The sequence below is a fragment of the Emiliania huxleyi genome (genome assembly GCF_000372725.1).
Source record: "Emiliania huxleyi CCMP1516 unplaced genomic scaffold EMIHUscaffold_360, whole genome shotgun sequence".
Classification (NCBI taxonomy): domain Eukaryota; phylum Haptophyta; order Isochrysidales; family Noelaerhabdaceae; genus Emiliania; species Emiliania huxleyi.
In genome coordinates this window covers 59,610-72,708 of record NW_005199273.1, presented here as the reverse complement: position 1 = coordinate 72,708, position 13,099 = coordinate 59,610, and the positions used below count along the sequence as shown (strand labels likewise).

At 64.1% G+C, this 13,099-nt stretch overlaps 5 protein-coding genes across 5 annotated transcripts; 3 read left to right on the top strand and 2 right to left on the bottom strand.

Annotated features, from left to right (window-relative positions):
• Positions 1-553: 553 nt before the first annotated feature.
• EMIHUDRAFT_444787 (hypothetical protein) lies at positions 554-1,539 on the bottom strand. Its single transcript, XM_005772274.1, has 2 exons — positions 1,173-1,539; positions 554-893 (listed from the first exon to the last, which is right to left on the bottom strand). Exons 1-2 carry the CDS (start codon positions 1,530-1,532, stop codon positions 792-794), a joined length of 462 nt encoding a protein of 153 aa, XP_005772331.1. The 5' UTR covers positions 1,533-1,539; the 3' UTR covers positions 554-791.
• Positions 1,540-6,553: 5,014 nt separating this feature from the next.
• EMIHUDRAFT_242454 (hypothetical protein) lies at positions 6,554-7,133 on the top strand (the record flags this gene model as incomplete). The annotated part of the gene is made up of 2 exons (XM_005772273.1): positions 6,554-6,904; positions 7,053-7,133. 2 exons carry the CDS (start codon positions 6,554-6,556, stop codon positions 7,131-7,133), a joined length of 432 nt encoding a protein of 143 aa, XP_005772330.1.
• A 453-nt stretch (positions 7,134-7,586) lies between these two features.
• Positions 7,587-8,059, top strand: EMIHUDRAFT_242453 (hypothetical protein; the record flags this gene model as incomplete). Its single annotated transcript, XM_005772272.1, has 2 exons — positions 7,587-7,726; positions 7,804-8,059. 2 exons carry the CDS (start codon positions 7,587-7,589, stop codon positions 8,057-8,059), a joined length of 396 nt encoding a protein of 131 aa, XP_005772329.1.
• A 1,140-nt stretch (positions 8,060-9,199) lies between these two features.
• On the bottom strand, positions 9,200-11,462 carry EMIHUDRAFT_444785 (hypothetical protein). The gene is made up of 6 exons (XM_005772271.1): positions 11,042-11,462; positions 10,906-10,973; positions 10,787-10,831; positions 10,596-10,715; positions 10,141-10,528; positions 9,200-10,068 (listed from the first exon to the last, which is right to left on the bottom strand). Exons 1-6 carry the CDS (start codon positions 11,439-11,441, stop codon positions 9,245-9,247), a joined length of 1,845 nt encoding a protein of 614 aa, XP_005772328.1. The 5' UTR covers positions 11,442-11,462; the 3' UTR covers positions 9,200-9,244.
• Positions 11,463-11,807: 345 nt separating this feature from the next.
• EMIHUDRAFT_117779 (hypothetical protein) lies at positions 11,808-12,524 on the top strand (the record flags this gene model as incomplete). The annotated part of the gene is made up of 1 exon (XM_005772270.1): positions 11,808-12,524. One exon carries the CDS (start codon positions 11,808-11,810, stop codon positions 12,522-12,524), a length of 717 nt encoding a protein of 238 aa, XP_005772327.1.
• Between the last annotated feature and the right edge of the window lie 575 nt (positions 12,525-13,099).

The following is a 13,099-nucleotide window of genomic DNA, read 5'->3' as shown; positions in this document are numbered from 1 at the left end:
CACGATGGGAAAACTAGGCTGACACCCGCGGCGGCAACGGCAATGGGGTATGGATCTGCCAGCTGGGTGAGGCGGTACCGCGCATACGTGAGCGGGACGCTCAGGCGACTCGCGCGCGTGAAGGGATCCGCTTTCGCCATCGGGCCGAACGCCCACCTCACCGCCGAGGACGATGGGGTTGTTGGTGCTGCTGGCGGTGGTCCCAAAGGTGCATGGTCCAGCCTGCGCGGCGCCTGCGTGACTCAATGGTCACGAATGGACATGGCCACGGAATTGCTGAGTTTGTCCCAGTGGCCACAGCGGGAGGACCGCTCCTCGTGGCGTACCGCCGCCGCCAATGCCCTCGCGCGCGCCTCGGCGGGCGCCGCGTACGTCGACGTCTTTGAGCCCACCCTCGCGCTCCATCCGTGGCGAACCAACGTGGTGCACCTCGAATTGCCCTCGTTTGCCAAGGCGGTGTACCACGAGCTCGTGCCGAGCATGCTCCTCGTCGCGCTGCACCGGGCGTGTGGGGGTAGTGCCTAGTCGGTCCCCTAGACCAGTGGGGTACGGGTAGTGCTTAGTGGAGATTTTTTCATGTCATCTCTCGCTGTCACCTGCCACAAACATGGTAGCACATGCAATGACGTAACGCGTGCATGTGTATGTTGTCATGTGCATGTGACAAGTACAAGTCAAACCCCAGAATATCCGGCGTTTGCTTTTCGTTTTCTCTCCGCGCTTTTTTCCGCGTGGGTGCGTCAAGCGTGACACACCAGAAAGCCTGGCAAGAGAACGGCGGGGATCTCGCCCTAGTAAGCGGCCACCTCTCCGTGCGGGTTGTCGGTGAAGTCCCACGGCTTGAGGTTGACCCGCAGGAAGGTGCGGAGCCGGTCGAGCACGTCCGCCTGCGCCTGTGGCCGTGTCTTGGACGCGTCCGAGGATGCGCCGTGGGCGCTGGGGACAAGAGCGGTGTATGCGGTCGTGAGTTTGGGCCGGAAGGGTAAGTGTGGCCGGCAAGGGCCGGCAGGGCTAGTGTGGCAAGGGCCGGCAGGGGCAGTGTGGCGGGCAAGGGCCGGCAGGGGCATTGTCGCGGTGTGGAGAGGGCATGGTCCGGCCAGCCCGGCGCCTCGGCGCCCGCCATGCCGTGCCCCTCACGAGAGTCGCTTACCACTACTACTACTGGAAGGCGCCTCGGTGCCCGCGATGCCGTGTCCCTCCCCGGGGTACGCGTGGTACTCGACGGCGGCGCCTCCGTGAGTGGACCGCCTGAGCGCCTCCACGAAGGGCGGAACCTGCTGGAAGGGCACGTCGATGTCCTTGTCGCCGTGCAGGACCAGGATCGGAGCGCGCAGCTCGGCCGCCCTCGTGATCGGCGAGGCCTCGCGCGCTCGGGCGGCGACCTCCTTCTCGTACACCCAGCCCCCCATCAGCGCGTAATCGTAGTAGCGAACCTCGGTGTGGCGCTGCTGCACGTACCAGTCAGCGATGCCCGCCATCGAGACGCCGCAGCTGAAGACGCTCTCGCCGCCGACGTGCTGCAGCAAGCACATCGACGCCAGGTAGCCGCCCCACGAGTGCCCCGCCACAGCCACGCCTCGCGACGTGTCCAGCCTCGGCTCGACCTTACGCGCCTCGGTCTTGAGGTACTCCGCGCAAGCGAGGCAGTCGGAGAGGTCGGCGACGCCGCAGCCGTCCGCCATCACGCGGTTCATGAAGCCGAGGCCGTTGCCAGTCGAGCCCGAATAGTTGGGCGCCAGCACAAGGTAGCCGCAGGACGCGAGCCAGGAGAGCAGCGGGTTGTAGTCGAACGAGAGCTGGCACATCGGCCCGCCGTGCAGCCAGAGCAGCGGCTGCAGCGGGCCGTCGCCCTCCGGCGCAAAGCGGAGTGCGTGGATGGGCAGCGCCTTGCCGCCGCAGTGAGGGGCCGCCTCGTTGCGGACCATCACCTCGGTCGGCGTGAGCAGCTTGCGCTGCAGCGACAGCGGCATCGTCTTGGTCAGCCGCGCCTCCCGCCCAGAGGCGCCGCCCCGCCAGCTGCAAAAGCGGTTGGGCTTCGACTGGCTCGCCAGCCAGAGGTCTCCCCGCGCCGTGGGGCTCCGGTGGTGGTAGACGACTAGAACCTCCCCCTGCCCCCTGTCTCCGCCAGTCTCCCCATACGCCACAGGAATCTTGCAGCCCTTGCCCGGACCACCCTCGTGCGTCGCGGTGCGGAGCGGCAAAAGCTCGAGCGAACCGTCGCCCTCGGCGGCCGCCGACAGCTCGTAGAGGTCGTCCGAGTAGCTGATCGGTACGCCGTCCGCTTGCTGCTCCGTTCCGGTGGTGCGCGCGGAGAGAAAAACCCTGCATCGGCTCGGGTCCAGCCGGAAGCCCTCCGCAGCACCCGGGCGGCCATACGAACCGCTGAAGACGTCGATGCGATTCGGCGGCCCCATATGCACGGGGCTGAGCCGCGGCGCCTTGAGATCCTCGATGAGCCAGAGGCCGTGCACTGCCTCCTTGACCGCGTCCTTGGGCAACGTCTTGAGACGCTCCGCGTCGCACAAGTGCCCACCGTTGAGGAGCGGCAGCGCGTTGAGCCGAAGGAGCAGGCTGGGTCCTGGGGGGCCGTCCAGCGCGTCGGGGGCGAGGAAGCCGACCTGCGGAGTGCAATACTCCTGCCGGCAGTCGACGGCGACAACCTTGGAGCCGGACCGGTCGTCTAGACCGCGATCTCTGTGGTCCATGAGGACAATCTCTGCCAGCATCGCGTCGGGCAGCCGGTGCACGACAGCAATGTGCGCGGCGTCATCCTCATCCTGCGAGTGATCCCAATTTAGGAGCGCGCCACCGTGCGCGGCGACGAAGAGAGGGCCTCCCCGCTCGGACTTGATTTGGCCGCGCTTGTGCATGAAGAGCCGGTCCCGCTTTGGCTCGCCGCCGCTGACGGCAAACAGGACGGACTCCTCGCGCACCCAAGTCGGCCTCCCGGCGAAGCTCTCTCCGGCTCTCAGAGTCACCCAGGAGCGGGTGGACAGGTCAGCAGTGTCGCCGAGGAGAAGGGCGTCCTTGGTCTGCACTGCGAAGGACACGCCTGACGGGCTGAAGACCGCCTCGGAGAGGCCGGCCACGCCGCTCAACAAGACCTCCGGAAAGCCACCCTCGCGCATCATCACGAGGTCCTTGCCGGAGTCGCCCGAGCCCTTCTCGAGTCGGCCGCGCGTCTGCACCCACGATATGATGAGGCCGCTCTCAAGCCGACCGTTGTCGCTGCTCGGCCGAACGAACGCCGCGGAGAAGCCGGACGCGTCCATGTGACGCCTCACCTCGGCAACAGTGAGCTCCGACATGCTTTCCCGAACGGCGGCGGCGGCGGCGGCGGCGGCAGAGGCGGAGGCGGAGGCGGAGCGGAGCGGGCAAGGCGTCGAAGGCAAGTGCGTCTGTTCACAGCCTTGTTATTGAGAAGAAAATACCTCCTATGGCGCTGTGCGCTGGCCTGTGAGAGGTTGAGGTGCGAGCCCTGGAGGCCCTGGGGATGGGGGGGGACTACCCGCGGGCTTAGAAGGCCCGCGCGCAGGGGGGTGGGGCATTGAGACCGGTCATGAATGAGTGCGCGACACGCATGTTGCGAGCAGCGTTGTTGATGTTTTGCGCATCGCCACTGACGGCGGCGCGCGAGAGCTGTTGCGAGTGGTGTTGGGCGAAGCCCCGGGCGCTGCCGGAGGCTGTGCCGTAGTCGGTGCGGCGTCGACGGCGCTTTTCACAGCTCACGAGAGTAGGAAAAAAATGCAACAAAACTCCCTCGCACGACACTGATGCACGCCCTGTGAGCGGGGCGGGGTGCGCACTGTGCCTCTGTGTTCGTGCGTCGCCCATCTCTCCTGATGCTGATGACCTCTATTTATTTATTGGGCACGGGACTGGCGCGCAGAGTTGTTTGGTATTGCTAAAATCTGGCACTAACACAGAGAGAGTTAATAAAAATCTCTCTCTAACACAGCTCACAGGTACACCACGATTTTTAGAACCATCGCACAACACTGGGCACGGGACTGCGCGCAAAAGAATTTTTCAACCTTGTTCTTTCCACTTTCCTTTCGCTTTCCCTGTCGTGTGGGTGAACCCTGCCCAGCCCCCTCTCCGTGTCGCGATGCGCTGCGCTCCCCACTCCCGTTCCCCTGTGTCATCCCTGATCGTCCTTCCAAAAAATCCTGCTCGTGACTCGTGTGCAGGTGGGGACCCTAAATAAATAAATAAATAAAACGGACACCTCTCTAGTGTGAGATGGGTAAAAAGGAACAGGTCCCCGCCCTTGCGATCTTTGTGCACATGTTGTGGGGACCCTGTCCTCCTCCCATCTCCCCTTTTTTTTGCGTTGACTGTTTTCTTTCTTTCTTTCTGTGTGTGTCCGGGCCCATGGTTGTCTTTTATGTGTTGATATGAATATGACCGGCGTTTCTTTCACATAACATCGAAGGCTGGCTCACAAAAAAACTTCCTTTCACAAGAAGCACCCCCACATCGACACACGCGTCGCCCAGGACTGGATCGGAGCGCGCGCGCGGTCCATCTCAAGGCAGGGCAAGCACGCCAGCGTCCGGGCGGGGAGGCGGGCGGGGGCGGGGGCGGGGGGATCGGGTGAAGCGGGTGTATCGAGCGCGCGCAGTGTGCAGTGCAGCGACTCCTCTGCCAGCCAGGCGAAGCGGCCCGGGAAGGCGCCGTCAACGCTCTCCCGGAAGGCGCGCAGCTGCCGCAGGACAGAGGCCCATTGGTCGCCGCCAGAGGTGGCGAGGAAGGTGACGAGGGTGGCGCCGGCGGGGGAGGCGTGGCGGTAGGAGCTGATTCGGGAGCCCACCTAGGGAAGAGGGTCACAAGTGGCGCCAGTTCTCAATTCGTGGCTAGCGGGGCGCGCCACATGCTTGTGTGCGTGTGCCCCGTCTTCCCTGCTAGGACGTGCGCCACACTGTCGAAACACCGCTCTCTCCTCGTGTGACTGGCTTTTGACCTTGTTGGCGAGGGGAAGGTACGCGGCCGTGTCGTCCCACTCTGACAGCACAGAGCGGACCTGGTCACACCTTGCTGCTGTGAAGAGACGGCTTCACACCGAAGCGCCTCGCCGTCCGGTCAGCACCCGGCCAACTAGGTGGTATCTCGAGTACACCTCGGCCGCTCCAGTACATCTCGGCCGTATCTCGAGCAAGTCTCGGTACATTTCGGGCTCGTCTAAGCCGCACACCCGCTCGCGCTCCTCCTCGCCCACGGAACTGCCGGAGCTGCCGCCATTTGCGCCTCCGCCTCCAGGAAGAGGGATTGCGGCTCGTTGCGGCGCGCCCTCTGCCTCGAGGCTGCGCCATTTGTACTCGACAACCTCGACACCCTTCACCGGCACCGGCTCTGACGGCAGGCCCGCGCTGTGTGCCACGCACAGCGTTCTGAGCCGCTCAAGCTCGGGAAGAGCGAGCTCGGGCGCCGTGTCAGACGTGGCCGCGAGCGTCGTCTTGGGCCACCGGCTTCCAAAGTTCTCTCTCCCGTAGCGCGGCGCGAGGCGGCCTTTGATGCCCGCCAGCGAGTCTGGAAAGCCTTCATAGACGAGGACGAGCACGCCGTTCCACGCGAGGAAGAGCTGGAGCGGCCTCAGCTGGCACGGGCGCGCATCGCCGCAGGCTGCTCGGATGCCGTCTAGCATGCACGCAGTTGTGCTAGCGATAATAAGCGGCACGGGGGATCCAGCGGTTTGGCACACGAGGGTTCCGGCTCCTAGGGGTCTGCCCACCCTGACAAACGCCCTACCTATCTACCTACCATTGCGGGCGCCAATCGCCAGGCTCCGTGCCCCACCTACCTACCTATTCCCAGGCCGCGCAGCGAAGCGAAAAAAGACGAAAATAGTGAATACCTACCTGTTGCAGGTAGGGCCCTCTGGGGCGGTCAAAACCGGACCTACCTACCTACTGCATAGGATGTCACCGTGGTGAACAGACCCTCTATCTGGGTAGGAGCCGGAACCCAGCAATCTCGAGCGAGGTCTCTTGGAGCGAGTCCCGGCGAGACCTCGAAAGAGCTACCCAATGGGTCGTCCCTGAGAGGGATACCCTGGGGTGGGCGGGCCCTCTACTCGCCCAGAGTCGGGCGTGCGCGTGGTTTTTGGAAACCGGGAAAAAGAACAAGGTGTGTCACCTGTTCGAAACACGAACGGCATCTGCAGCGTGTGCAGAGCTCCGGCGTCTGCGAGAGTGCAGTCTTTCTTTCCGTCGCGTGTATCATCACGAGACACCTAAAACTCTCTCTCTCTCTCACTCTCTCTCTCTCTCTCTCTCTCTCTCTCTCTCTCTCTCTCTCTCTCTCTCTCTCTCTCTCTCTCTCTCTCTCTCTCGCGACGCGCCCCTGCCGCGTAAACGCGCATGGTTATCGTGAACGCAGAAGGCAGAACGGCTGGGCAGTGGGCACAACGGACATAGCATGTGTTCCTCCCTACAAATGTAAGACGATCGGAGCAAGCCCTGAGCGCTGAGGGAGGGTGTAGAGAGAGGATGTAGAGTGTAGAGCGCTGTAGAGAGAGCTGTAGAGATGTAGAGCGCTCTAGTCGCTCTCCGACATGAGGCGCGTTGCACTTGCCAGTGCTGCCCTGGCCTTCTGTCTGCCCGCCCAATGGGTGGGAGGTGCCTCTGCTGCTGTGGCATGCCTCACGGCTGCGACTGGCCGGCGCCTCGGCGCGTCAGCTCGGCTCGGCGTAGCGATAGTGGCCAGCGCAACTCGCCTGGACTCAACGCTCAGCCAGGAGCTCCCGCACGCGCTGGCGCGAGTCATGGCGCATGCAACGCGCAGCAATGCTCGCCTCGCCTCGCGCAAATGCGACCGTCCTCCGCAGCCGACAGTCCACCGCCTGCTAAAGAAGCACAGCGACGAATGCGGCACCGGCGACGCATGGCAGGCTGGTCATGACGCAGTTATAGGGTGTTGTGTACCGTCGGAGTGACTCTCTGTGTGTCAGGGATAGTCAGGGCCGTCCACCAGAGCTCCAGTAAGCTCGGAGACACCCCATTAGCGCGGCTCGACCTCTTTGAGTCACTGCCTTCCCGGCGCTTTGGCTGTAGAGCCTCTACAACCAACTCTACAGCAAAATCGCGCTCTACATCGCTCTACATCGGACTCACATCGTCCCGCGCCGGATGTAGAGCTCTACAGCGCTCCACAGCTCTACAGCGCTCTACAGCGCTCTACACTCTACATCCTCTACACCCTCCCTCAGAGCAAGCCTCTCACACGCACAGTGGAACTGTGGTGCCCGCACCGACCGACCGGACCATGACTTGCCTCTGCGTGATTTGCTCGCTCATTCATGCACACGACGCACATGAGTGGGTCAACGTCGCCCACCCGCCGTTGCTGCCGTCTGTGCAGCGGCCGTTGACTCCTCGGAGTCTGGAGCGCTGCGAGGCGAAGCGCCGAGCGCGACAGCTGCTCCTTCCTTCCTCTTCCAAAGCGTCGATCGCACCCATTCGCTCCTGTAGCGCGGAGTGAAAGGTTGCAAGGCAAATCGCACCTTACCTAACGAAGGCAAGAACCCAAACACGATGTCAGCCGAACCACGAGATCGCCTGGCCGAGATCCTCCTGGCACACGGCCCAATGGCCGACACCACGGCCACAAGCGCCCGCACGCTCGAGCAGATCGACCACAGCGTCTCCGAGTCGCTCAGTGCAATTCACGCGCTGGACGCGCAGGTGCAGCAGGAGAGCCCCGACAACGCTGCGATCCGCGACGGAATGTGCGCGCAGACCACGGCCCGAGCCTCGCTCGCGCGGACCGCGCTCACTCACCTGTCATCACTCCACGCGCTCGCAGCGCTCGGCTCGTGAACTGCATGGAGGGCCTGCGCTCAGTGTCGTGCCCGGCAGATCTGCGACTGCCAATGCGGCTCGTGGAGGAGTTTGTCGACGCGGACCGCAGTCCCGACGACTTCACTGTCGCCATGCGCAAGCTCGTGGAGGCGGTCGAGGCGGGCGGGCGAGCGAAGAGCGATGCCCTCGCGAGCCTCGCCGCGCAGGTGGAGGCGGCAGGAGCGGACGCGGCGTCGTCCAGCAGTGGGGCGGACAGATGACGCCGGGGTTGGTATATTACATGTGCCTGGTGAAAAGACGTCGTCTAAATACAAACTTTTCGGTTTTCAAAGGCAAAACACATCGCTCTGCCGTTGGCACACCCCTCAACACACTGACACAACCCCCTCATCCCCACGCCGCAACCTGCCGGCGGGCCGCGCTCGCCGGACGCCGCTCCCGGCCCAAGCCCCAAGGGCCAAGGCGCAAGGGCAAGGCCGGCTCGTGCCTCGTGCGGCAGCGGCCGCCCGGCACCGACAAGGACGCCCGGGTACCCGTGGCCCAACAGCAACACGCACCGCGCATCCGACGCACCGCCTGTGTTCCGACTTCCGTGTTTTCGCACATACTTCATAGAGGGAGCGGACCGTGAGTTGAGGAAAGCGGAGGACGCGACCCACTTCGCCACAGACGGTCCCGCGCCTCGCCGCTATGACCGCTGCACGGCCCGTACCGTCCGCTGTGCAGCGGTCTTTGTCCGGAGTGAAAAGTCCAACGCGCTCGTCGGTGACGGTGTCCTCCAACCTGCGCCGCGCTCGGCGAACCTCGACAGCGCCTTCGATGGCATGCAGCTCTTTGCGTCAGAAGCCTGGAGAGCAGCTCCTCGGCTGCTCACACGCTCTGCACAGTTGACACAGTCTACTGTGCGGCTACCACAGCTGTGACAGCGATGGGCTCGCCCTCACTGGCCCTCAGTCACTTGTGCTGCGGCTTGTGTGAGCGACACTGCTCGGCGACTGCCGGCACACTGTGAGACCATGGGTGTGAGGTAAAACCACGCTACCAGCGCTTGGTCACATCGGCCCCGAGGTCAGATCCTTCTACTCTGTTAGTGACAAGACTTGTCTACTGGCTGGAGCCGAGCAGGAGGGCCCGGCGCACAACCCCTGGTCAACTCACGGTCCACACCCCGTACACAGCGCCCCATAAAATAGAGACCCCGCACCACTCTCACACGAGAAATCTCGCTCGTCCTTAGACTTAGTCGCCAAACACCTTAATTTTTACTTCTTACTTGAGCAAGGTGTGACGCCCAGCGAGGGGCGTGCACCAGAGCAACAGCTCTCTAGACACTAGAGCAAAAACGTCAAACGAGGAAGACGTCCTCCCGCTCCTAGAAGACGTCGTCTCTCGCGTACAGAGACACTGTGACCCGGATAAAAAAGAAACATCTCTCCAGACAGCCCTCACGCCGACAGCCCCGTCAGGTGCGTCCTCAGCCGCCGCGCGTCCGCCGCCCTCGCCCCGCCGGCGCTCGCAAGCACCTCCTCCGCGATCGGCGCCCACTCGTGCGCCAGCGAGATCGGGCGCCCGGCCTGGCTGCCGACCCCGATGAGCAGCCCGCCGAGGCGCCGCGCCTGCTCGACCCAGTCGGGCACCGACACCTCGATCGTCGAGCGCAGCAGCTTCATCACCGGCATCGTCGCGCTGCCGCCGCCTCCCTCGCCGCCCGGGCCGACCCCGACCGGAGACAGGTCGATGCGGTCGAGGTGGAAGGTCGCAAAGCGGTAGACGGCGTCGGGGCCGTGCGGCGCCCCGCCGTGCCAGCACGCGCGGTAGCCGGACCGCTCGTACGTGTCGACGACGGCCGCTCGGTCGCCGGCGGCGAGGCCGAGGACGACCCGCGCGATGCTCTCTCGCGCGCTCCCCTCGAGGCGGCCGCACATGCCGTAGTCGATCAGGCCGAGCCGCCCGTCGGGGAGGAGGAGGACGTTGCCCGGGTGCGGGTCCGCGTTGTACACGCCGTCGAGCAGCATCGCGACCCCGTGCACTCGCACGAGCGTCCGCAGAGCGCGGCTAAGGTCGTGCCTCCGCTCGGGCGGGTCTCGGAGGGGCGGCGCGAACCCTCCCAAACCGACGGACTCCATGCAACGCGCGAGCGCGTTGGAGGTCGACGCGGCGGCGGAGCGCGCGAGCCGCAGCGTCGCCGCGACGAGGCGGACGAGGGGCGCCGCCGCCTCGGCGAGGGAGAGGAGGCGGGTGGCGCCGCCCCCTCGCTCGAAGTGCTCGCCTGTTGACAGAGGCGCCTGGTGTCTGCTCCCCACCGTGCTCTCTCCGCCGCCGCCCCGCTCCGAATGCTTGCCCATCCGCCGCAGCAGCTGCTTGCGCATCGCGTCGGCGGACTCGAGGCCGAGGGCGGCGGCGATGTCGGCCGCCTCGAGGTCGATGGCGGCCGCCAAGCTGGTGCCGTGGAGGAGCTCCATCGCGAGGACGTGGCGCGAGCAGAGGCGCTCGTCGGGCAGCGAGGGGAGGCGGACGAGCCTTACGGGGAGAACGCGCCCGATGTCGGGGAGCGCGGACGCGGCTGAAGACGCGCCTTCTCGAGCGCTAGTCGGGAGACGAGGGTCCAGATGCAGGGGCCTGCTGTGTCCCGCATCTAGGCGGGCGCGCGAGGGCTCGAAGCCGCGCGCAGACAAGTTGGCCCGCACCTCGGCCAAGTTGCGCGCCTCTTGCCGGAAGTCGAGCTCCGCCTGACAGTTGTAGACAGCATTCTATTGTACTGTGTGAATGCGGCGCGGCCTCTCTCCGGAGCTCCGCCTGGTGCCGCTTGCGCAGCCCCTCGATGAGGGGCAGGTTCTCGGGGAACAGGAAACGCGTCACGATCTCGAGGTTGTCGAAGTCGGCCTCGTACAGCGTGGGCACCTCTGGGTACTGCACCTGTGTGTACGCAGCTCCGACATCATGGAATCAGGTTTCCTTGGATTGTATCTCTCCTCTGGGTACGGCACCTTGACGATCACCTCGCGCCCGTCGAGCAGCGTCGCGCGGTGCGCCTGGGAGGTCTCACGAATCTGGTCAAAGAATGCCTCTTGGAAAGAGCTCGTCTCACGTTCGCACGCAAGCGCGCCTGGGCGATCGAGGCGGCGCCGACGGGCTCCGGGTCGAAGGAGGAGAAGAGCTCTCCCATCGGCACACCTACACAGCATCATGTAATGTCGTGCAGGGTCGAAGGAGGAGCAAAGCTCGTCGCCATTCGGCATGACCGATGTCGGCTTCGATGATCCTGCTCACCTCGGTGAGGCTCCGAGGCGGCACGCCGTCCTGCAGCGGCCGGAGCGCCTGGATGTACGCGTCCTCAAGGACCCCGGCACCCATTGTGGAGGCGAACTGTCCAATCTTGATGTAGATGCCGCCCAGCCGCAGGATGACGTCGACCGCTCTGAGGGCAGAGCGGTGGTGAAAGTGCTGCTGCGCCGCCTCGAGCTCGCTCGGCTCCCACCGCTCCCACCGCGCCCGCAGCCTGATTGACTGATACTCGCCCACGAAGGGTGCGACCGTGCTCCAGAAGCAGACCGATCGCCGAAAGCCGGGAGAGACAGCGTATGCTGCACCGGCGACTCCGGCGGTGGCAAAGGCGCCGCGGGTGGCGAAGCGGCGCCACATATATGTGTATATGTTGCGTTTCCAGCCCAAAATTCTCGCTGCCGTGGTGGCGACTGGCAACAGACAGGCCGAAATCGATTCACTACGCCCTTAGATTCACTTGCAGGTGTGAACACAAAGGATTAGCTGCACTTAGCTACACTAACAGCGAAATTGAACAGCGTTCCTTGAACGATCTCGGTGTCGAAACACCGCTCTGCTCTCACACTTTCTTTTTATCGATTTTTTGAGCGAGCCTTCGATGTAGAAGAAAACATGGTTTTCTTTCTATTTCCTGACGCCTTTCGCCGACGCCGGGAGAACGCGGTCGCGACGCGCGCATATTGATTGCTTCCGGAGATATCCACATTCATCCAGGTGCGTCCAATGGAGGCCATACACACACAGGAGGCGCACCCCGCCTTCCGGGGCGTGTTTTCGGCCGGCAGCAGCGAGGATCTGGCGCAAATTTACGATCTCTGGGCGGTGACATACGACAACACTGTCGCACACGACTTGGCAGGCGGAGGCGAGAACCATCCGACGACGGGGCTCGCGGCGACGGTCGCATCGGCGCTCTCACGTGCTGATCGCGACGGCGTGCGCACGATTTTGGACTGCGGCGCCGGGACGGGCGCTGCCGGCCCGCTGTTGAGGCAACACTTCAGTCGCGCAGAGTCCATAGTGGCATTCGACCTCTCCAAGGGAATGCTCGAGCGAGCGGCTGCTCGAGGCGTCTACTCGGACAGAATAGTCGGGCGCTGCCCCGACATGGGTCCCGCCTTGGCAGCGTGCCCGGATGGTTATGACTTCATATTCTGTGCCGGGACTTTCACGCCAAACCACGCGCCGGCGTCCACCTTGGAGAGCTTGGCAAACATCCTGCGACCGGGGGGGCACGTTGCGTTCAACATCCGGTCGTACTACTTCCAGGCCGAGAGCAGCGGCTTCCGGCGCGAGCAGGCCCGGCTCTGTGCCGAGGGCCGCTGGGAGCTCGTGGCGGATGAGGAGCGGCCGTATTTGCCGAAGGAGGGCGTCAAGGCGCGCTGCTTTGTGTTCAGGGCGGTTATAGGTAGCGAAATGGCAAATGAAAAGAGAGGCTGACCGGTTTGAACTGGAAATCAACGAAGGGCAACGTTCAGTTGCGGCCACCGTGTGCATCGACCACCGAGTTATCCATCGCGTCCGAGTCCCCGCTGTTCATGCTGATATAGATTGTTATTGAGATTGGTCCAAGAAATCGACTCCTGGGTTGGCTGGCCCCGAGAGCTGCGTCTCGAGCTCCCGGTGCCGTTGCCAGACGACCCCGAGCGTCGGCGCCCAAATAAGGCCCGACGCTCACACACACAACACAAACACTACGCAAAATCGTCTGCCAAGGAGGGAGGGTGGGGCAGTCGAGAACAGGACTCGGGCGCCTAGAAGCGCGAGGGTCCGACAAACGCTCGTTCAGCGCGGCGCGCGCGGAACGTAATAGTTTGGTTCCCGGTTCCCCCCTCACGGTGGGTTGGGGGTTTGTCGGTTCCTCTCCTCGCGTTCTGTCGGATAACCTACATAGCCGCTGCGCGGCTATCTCCGATTATCCCTCGCGTCCGAGTCCCCGCTGTTCATGCTGATATAGATTGTTATTGAGATTGGTCCTAGAAATCGACTCCTGGGTTGGCTGGCCCCGAGAGCTG

What these genes read in the sequence shown, in the direction of transcription:
- EMIHUDRAFT_444787 (XM_005772274.1), bottom strand. Translation starts at nt 1,532, where the DNA reads ATGTGCTTGCTGCAGCACGTCGGCGGCGAGAGCGTCTTCAGCTGCGGC. An exon ending in ACGGCATCGCGGGCACCGAG is followed by an intron (nt 894 to 1,172) that starts GCGCCTTCCAGT and finishes ACACGGCCACAG; the next exon opens with GCGCAGGCGGACGTGCTCGA.
- EMIHUDRAFT_444785 (XM_005772271.1), bottom strand. Translation starts at nt 11,441, where the DNA reads ATGTGGCGCCGCTTCGCCACCCGCGGCGCCTTTGCCACCGCCGGAGTC. An exon ending in GATCATCGAAGCCGACATCG is followed by an intron (nt 10,974 to 11,041) that starts GTCATGCCGAAT and finishes GATGCTGTGTAG; the next exon opens with GTGTGCCGATGGGAGAGCTC. An exon ending in GCGCCGCCTCGATCGCCCAG is followed by an intron (nt 10,832 to 10,905) that starts GCGCGCTTGCGT and finishes GAGACCTCCCAG; the next exon opens with GCGCACCGCGCGACGCTGCT.